At 50.4% G+C, this 7,809-nt stretch overlaps 1 protein-coding gene across 1 annotated transcript in view; it reads left to right on the forward strand.

The window, feature by feature from the left end:
- The window catches only part of ACACA (acetyl-CoA carboxylase alpha), a 114,098-nt gene that overhangs the window by 40,156 nt on the left and 66,133 nt on the right, over nt 1-7,809 (forward strand). Inside the window, exons 30-31 of the mRNA XM_057383265.1 lie at nt 5,912-5,935; nt 7,718-7,754. Coding sequence (XP_057239248.1) covers nt 5,912-5,935; nt 7,718-7,754 — 61 coding nt within the window. The remainder of the gene's footprint in view (nt 1-5,911; nt 5,936-7,717; nt 7,755-7,809) is intronic.

Below are 7,809 nucleotides of genomic sequence, written 5' to 3' on the forward strand. Positions count from 1 at the left end.
ATGGGGTGCAGGAATCCATGGGGTGCAGGAATCTGGTCTGGAGCCAGGGGGATCTGTGGGGTGCAGGAATGGAGCCAAGGGATCCATGGGTGCAGGAATCCATGGGGTGCAGGAATTCAGTCTGGAGCCAGGGGGATCTTTGGGGTGCAGGAATGGAGCCATGGGGATGTCTGGGGGGATCTGTGGGGTGCAGGAATCCATGGGGTGCAGGAATCCAGTCTGGAGCAAGGGGATCCATGGGGTGCAGGAATGGAGCCATGGGGATCTATGGGGGGATCTATGGGGTGCAGGAATCCATGGGGTACAGGAATCCATTCTGGAGCCAGGGGATCTATAGGGTGCAGGAATTCAGTCTGGAGCCAGAGGATCTATGGGGTGCAGGAATGGAGCCAGGGCATCTGTGGGGTGCAGGAATCCATGGGGTGCAGGAATCCAGTCTGGAGCAAGGGGATCTGTGGGGTGCAGGAATCCATGGGGTGCAGGAATCCAATCTGGAGCCAGGGGATCCATGGGGTGCAGGAATGGAGCCAGGGGGATCTGTGCGGGGATCTATGGGGTGCAGGAATCCATGGGGTACAGGAATCCATGGGGTGCAGGAATCCATTCTGGAGCCAGGGGATCTATAGGGTGCAGGAATTCAGTCTGGAGCCAGAGGATCTGTGGGGTGCAGGAATGGAGCCAGGGGATCTATGGGGTGCAGGAATCCAGTCTGGAGCCAGAGGATCTATGGGGTGCAGGAATGGAGCCAGGGTGATCTATGGGGTGCAGGAATGGAGCCAGGGGGATCTGTGGGGTTCAGGAATGGAGCTAGGGTGATCTATGGGGTGCAGGAATCCAGTCTGGAGCCAGGGGGATCTCTGGGGTGCCAGAGCCCTGGCCTGGGCTCAGCCAGCCTGGTGCAGCAGCCAGAGCCTGGGCAGGGGATGGGAGGGACACAGGAGCCCTGCTGGGAGCTGCCCCTGGCCTGCCCCATCCCAAATGGGCAGTGGCTGTGATTTTGTGAACTCCTTTGTGAGCCTGGCAGCCCCGCTGACAGACCCTGACAGGGTCTGAGGCGTTCATGGAACAGCCCCTGCCTAATCTCAGCTTAAAATCTCCTGCTCAAAGAAACATTGTGTGTGGAGGAGAGGGAATTACAGTGCTTTTTCAACAAAAGTGTTTCTTTCTAATCCCCTCTCCTGCTTCCTGGCAGCCTTTCTTGTGTAAGGTTTAAATTAAAGTGGGACATTGTCTGCTGCAGCCAGGGCTCAGCTGCTCCTTTCAGCAGGACAGAGGTGCTGTAGGATCAGGGGGAACAGCTGGGGGGTAAATGTGTTCCTACAGAGCAGATCCCTGATTTTTCAGGGATGCAGAGRTGCTGGATCCATCCTTCCTTTGGGCAGGGAGAGCCCAAGGGAAGCTGGAACACAACCCTGGACCTTGAGGTGTCCTGAGGGATCTTGGATTAGGATGTGCCACTGGAGGAAGGGGTCAGGAAGGTTTTTGGATCATGAGCCTGCTTGGATTTGGGGACAGCACCATCCAGATGTGTGACACCAGCACTCCCTGGCACCTCTGGAGCTGGGAATGCACTCAGCACACGTTGCTGTGGGGAGAAATGTCTTTTCTGAGTAGAATTCACTCTTGGGGCTGCCTCCTGCTGTCCATGGTGCAATTCAAGCCTTGCTCTGTATTTCATCATCATGAAAATGGTTGGAAGGGACCTTAGAGCTCACCTTGTGCCACCCCCTGCCAGGGACAGGGCCACCCTCCATCACCCCAGGATGCTCAGAGCCCCACCCAAGGGTGTTGCCATCACTGTAAATGTCTCAACTCTCTTGTTTTGCTGGACTCTCCTCCCTCTGTGCCTGTGGATGTTTGTTCACGCCCTCCTTGGACTTGGATGTCACTGATTTCAAGGTTTAAGAGTGGTGCATGATCCCTCCTTTGCTGTCTCCTGATGTTTTATCATCTGTGGGGGATTTTGGTTGTTATTTTTGTCAGCCTCTTCCTTAGCTTAGAGGCAGAAACCATTTGGATTAAAAAACGTTCCCAAACAGTGCTTTTTTAAGAACCCCAGACTCACCATTAGCAGCAGCGTGTACAGATTTCTTCTTGCTCTCATTTTGCAATAATTTACTCGCAAAATCTGAATTTCTGACAAAGGAGGAACATTTTTTTTGTGCACTAAAAATTGCTAAAAATTCCAARTTGCTGGATCAGCCTCTTGCATCAGTCTTTGGATGCCAGGAGTGACCCAGCCCTGCTGCCCCAAAGGGGTAACTCATGGGGTGGGCAGTTAGTTTGGGGACCCCTCTTTGCTGTGAGAATGATTTGTGTAGGGAAGGAGGATGGGAAGAGAATTCCAGGACACCTGTAAATCCCACAGCCCCGTGCTGGGGTTTGGTGTTAATTAGGCAGCAGGCAGCAGTAATGTGCTGCAGTTCCCTTGGCTTGCCTGCCTCGGAAAGGGCAAAATCTTCCAGCAGAGCAAAGAAGGGGGCTGTGGAAGGGGCAGCAAACTGAATGGAACGGCGATAATTTTATGCAAATTGGASTTCTGTAGCAGATTCAGCTTGGTTGAATCACAGGGGGAGCGGAAGAATGAGGGGAGGAAAGAGGGAGAGGAAAAACCCAATCAAAATGTATGGTTTGAGGCATGTTTCACAGGCTCCTGGTTAGATTGTGCTGCAGAAATGAAGGAGCAGGGGAGGAGTGGAGYGGGCAGAGGCAGTGGAAGGGCTCTGAGTGCTGGGCACTGCTGTGAGTGTGTGAGTGGGGATGGACCCTGCTCTGTCCGTGCTTCACTGTCCATCCTGCTCCCAAAGCTCTGTCCATCCTGCTCTGCCCATCCTGCTCTGCCCATCCTGCTCTGCCCATCCTTCTGTGTCCATCCTGCTCCCAAAACTCTGTCCATCCTGCTCCCAAAACTCTGTCCATCCTGCATTGTCCATCCTGCTCCCAAATCTCTGCCCGTCCTTCTCTGTCCCTCCTTCTCTGCCCACCCTGCTCTGCCCCTCCTGCTCTGTCCATCCTGCTCTGTCCACCCTGCTCAGTCCACCCTGCTCTGCCCATTCTGATCTGTCCCTCCTGCTCTGCCCCTCCTGCTCTGCCCGTCCTTCTCTGTCCATCCTGCTCTGTCCATTCTGCTCTGCCTCTCCTGCTCCCAAAGCTCTGCCCATCCTGCTCTGCTCATCCTTCTCTGTCCCTCCAGCTCTGCCCCTCCTTCTCTGCCCATTCTGCTCTACCTCTCCTGCTCCCAAAGCTCTGTCCCTCCTCCTCTGCCCCTCCAGCTCTGCCCACTCTGCTCTGCCCATCCTGCTCTGCCTGTCCTGCTCCCAAAGCTCTGCCCGTCCTGTTCTGCCCACCCAGCTCTGCCCGTCCTTCTCTGTCCATTCTTCTCTGCCCATCCTGCCCTGTCCATCCTGCTCTCAAAGCTCTGCCCCTCCTGCTCTGTCCCTCCTGCTCTGTCCCTCCTGCTCTGCCCGTCCTTCTCTGTCCATCCTGCTCTGTCCATTCTGCTCTGCCTCTCCTGCTCCCAAAGCTCTGCCCATCCTGCTCTGCTCATCCTTCTCTGTCCCTCCAGCTCTGCCCCTCCTTCTCTGCCCATTCTGCTCTACCTCTCCTGCTCCCAAAGCTCTGCCCAGCTGGAGCTTTGCCTGTCCTGGGAACAGCTCCTGTGTGACCCTGGAAAGGGGAAGGGAAGGAGCAGGGGGTGAGRGGAGCTGAGTGCAGGCTCACCAGGATGTGGGGACAGCAGGGCTGGCACCGGGCAGGGACAGATCCCTGCTGAGATCGGGTTCTGGAGAGGAAGGGCTGTCCTGGGATTGAGGAGGGCTCAGGAGGGGCACTGGGGTGCTGTGGAGAGWGGGGTGGGAGGCTGTGGCAGCAGAGCCAGCCCTGCCCCATCGCTGGGCCTGTGCCACCCTGGAGGCTCTGACATTGCCAGGCTGGCCCTGGCATGGAACCAGGGCATGGCTTGGGTTGGAAAGACCTCAAAGGCCACCCAGTGCCACCCCTGCCATGKCAGGGACACCTCCCACTGTCCCAGGCTGCTCCCAGCCCTGCCCAGCCTTGGGCACTGCCAGGGATGGAACAGCCACAGCTTCTCTGTGCCAGGGCCTCCCCACCTCCCAGGGAACAATCCCATCCCAATATCCCATTTGATTCTGCTCTCTYTCCATTTCAGCCCACTCCTCCCTCTGTTTCCCCCTTGCCATTGCTGCCTGAGCCCCTCCAGCTCCATGTGGAGTGGCAGAGACAATTCCCAGAGCACACAGCTCCAGGATGCCCTTTTGGAGGCTGAAATGAGCATTTGTTACACATTTTTTTTTGTTTTTTTGTTTTTTTTCTCCCTCTGTTTTCTGAAAGCCTTCCAGGGACGGCTACAGGAGTGCTCCTGCTGGGGGTAGGAACTGCCAGTCCTCTCCAGACTATTTTTTCCAACTGAAGTAGATCACATGCAGCTTCCCCACTCTTTGCCAAGCTCAAAAAATAGTCCTGACCCCCCTGAGGCTGGAAGGCGTGTTCAGTGCTGGCTGCAGGTGTCTCCCCACCATAGAAAAATGAAATACTTTTGTTATTTACCATAACAGATACGTTTTGGGGTAATTTTTATTTTTTTTTCCTGTATGGAATAAGGAGATTGTGGGAGTTTTTAGTGCCATAATGCAGTGTGTGCTGGGGCAGGAGCAGGGCAGGCAGGCTGTGAACAGTGTGACTGTGGAATGCACTAAGCATCATTAACCTGGGGTCCAGAAAACTCTGCTTTGACCTCCTGAATGTCCACTCACATGTTCCTCAAAGCTCTCCTTTCCATCTTTTAGTTCTTGCTAATCCCTTTGCACAAGCCTCCTATGTGCAAGGATTTTTTTTTTTCATTTAATCTTTGCTATTTTGCATGTCAGATGGCAGCATTTTTTTCCATTTTGCATGGAGCACTGTCCTGGCTGTGGCTGCTTTGGTTGGGCTCTGCTGCTGTGAGAATGTGACCCTCACTCCTCTGCCTGCAAATATGGGGAGTTTCACTGAATTGTGAAAGAATTGGGAAGCTTTTCCCAAAATTTACCTTAAGTTCATTCTTTTCAGCCTTCAGGTTGTTGTTTTTAGTGCAGGATGTTTTTAGTTCCMCGTGCTGTGTTTGCTTTGTCCCTGCTTTGTGGGAGCCTGTGCGTGGGCTGGAGGGTTGGCACTGAGGATCTGGCTGCTTTTCCTGAACCTGTTGCAGTTTTCCTGTGTGAGATGGGGCATTTTTTTTGTTTCCATCTCTGCTSTTTSCTGTTCTGATGGGCATTTTTTTGTTTCCATCGATGGGCATTTTTTTTGTTTGCATCTCTGCTGTTTCCTGTTCTGATGGGCATTTTTTGTTTCCATCGATGGGCATTTTTTTTGTTTGCATCTCTGCTGTTTCCTGTTCTGATGGGCATTTTTTTTTGTTTCCATCTCTGCTGTTTCCTGTTCTGATGGGCATTTTTTTGTTTCCATCGATGGGCATTTTTTTTGTTTCCATCTCTGCTGTTTCCTGTTCTGATGGGCATTTTTTTTGTTTCCATCTCTGCTGTTTGCTGTTCTGATGGGCATTTTTTTTGTTTCCATCTCTGCTGTTTCCTGTTCTGATGGGCATTTTTTTTGTTTCCATCTCTGCTGTTTCCTGTTCTGTTGGGCAGTGCAGGTTCCTCTCTGGGCTCTCGGTGCATACAAAGGGTTTGGAGTGGGGACAACCAAAGGAGAGCAGGAATGTGGGATCCCTCACAAATACCAGGGGTATTTATTTCATGATTTGCACCCTCTCTGCCTGGCTCTGCACTCTCAGAGCCTCAGCAGGGAACTCTCCTGACAAACTGGGGAGTTTTGTGTCCAGTTTGGTGATGATGGTTCTTGATGATGGCTTTCACTAACCAGTCTGTGACTAACTGTGGTTGTTTGATTGCAGAGGGAACATCCCCACGCTCAACAGGTATGGTACCATCATCTTCTGCCATTTCCAAAGCCACACTAGACAGAAATAGCCTAATCCTGAATGTTTTAACCTGTTCTGTTGTAGTGCCCTTCTCTTTACTTGGGAAACTCTCAACCCTATTAACTCTCATTTTTTTCCCCCTTCCCTTTTCCTCTCCCTTTGTCTAAAACATGTTTTCAGCTTTTCTTTAAAATAAAAAAAAAATCATCTTTGCATGCGACAATCTTTGAAATTAAATTTGCTGGGTGACTGGCTCATTTGCAGTATGGTACACAACCAAGGGATGTTTTAGGGTATTTTTTRGCACTGAATTCCCCCTCTGGCAGGGGGTCACAGTGACCCCAAGCAGTCCCTCCCCTGGTTTCCTGTCCATAGCTTAGAATTTGTCGAGGCTTTTTCACCTCCTTCACACCATAGATGAATCTACATCTCAAAACAGCTGACAGCATGTTTTGTTGTGGTTTGGACGCTAATTTTCCCTCCTGTGTCTCAGYTGAAAAGTATTTCTTGTTTCAAATAATACCTGAAAAATGTCTGCTGTCTTTTTGTTTGGTTCCTGTTCTGTGATAGTTTTTGTATTGGTTGTAAGAAATGTACACCAAGGCATGTCCTGAAAAATTCCTCTCTTTCAAAATGTGAATACCTGTTATTTATTACTGCTTACAAGCCTATTTAGGGAAAAAATAGCAAAAATGGGCTTGGAAGTCTCACGGCTCTTAATCAGAGATAAATTGTGGAAACAGAGAGTGAYTTTAAGCATGGAGAGCTATTAATCACACTGATGATACTTTAGACTTGTTAACACTGTACTCATGGCCATGTCACAGTGGGTTTGGTGTGGGGAAAGGAGGAAAYCTCAGCAAATTTGGGAGGTGGCTGTGTCAGGGGTGCTCAGCCAGCTCCTGGGTCTCTTCAGAGGGTTCACCACATTGCAGGGAGCTCTGGAAGGAAATCTGAATGAGGAGGGGTTTGTAGCACAGCTCAGGAATTAGTGATGATTACTGCAGAGAAGGCAAACCCCAGCTGTGCTCACCAGAAAAAAAAAAGTCCCATCTAATTGTGCTTTTTCCTCACTGTGTGAGAAGTTTCCTTTGCTAGTCTTGACCATGACATTGGGGATGTTTAAAAAACCAAAAATCAGAAATCACTGAAGTTGGAAAAACATCCAAGATCATTCAATTCACCCACCTGTGACTGATCCCACCTTGTCACCCAGACCAGAGCACTGAGTGCCACATCCAATTGTTTCTTGGACAGAAAGRGTGGGAATAGGAGTGTAAAACTCAGTGAGGAATTTTGGAGAGGTCACTGTACCACACTGCATTTGAGGAGTGCAAATTACAGAAAAAAAATTACAGAATCAATAAGATAATACAGCWTGATGTGCTTCAGCCTAATTTATAATAATGTACTGAAATCTTTCAAGTGTCAAATCTTAGAATTGCTACTGTTTGTGTCGTAAAGCAAAAAAAACAGACAGGAGGAAAAATAATTTCAGCTTTCATAGCCAGAATTCTCCTGTCATCWCAAGAAATGTGTGTTTTAAGGGATTATTTGCTAATTTGAGTGTTCCTGTCCCTTGGGACACCATCCAGGTAAGGGATTGGTGGCACCAGGGGCTCTGGAAAGGGCTGAGCAATCCAAAATTTCCTTTGTGGGAACAGAGAGTGACTTTAATCACGCTGATGATACTTTAGACTTATTAACACAACTTTGGGGGGTTAAATCCCATACCCAAACCCTCTCCCCTGCTGACTGTGCTCCTGTTGTCTCCTTTAGGATGTCCTTCTCCTCCAATTTCAACCACTATGGCATGGTGGGGGATTAAATCCCATACCCAAACCCTCTCCCCAGATGTCCTTCTCCTCCAA

This window comes from Malurus melanocephalus, unplaced genomic scaffold, assembly GCF_030028575.1.
Source record: "Malurus melanocephalus ecotype Western Australia unplaced genomic scaffold, MMel_1.1 scaffold_617, whole genome shotgun sequence".
In the NCBI taxonomy this organism is placed as follows: Eukaryota; Metazoa; Chordata; class Aves; order Passeriformes; family Maluridae; genus Malurus; species Malurus melanocephalus.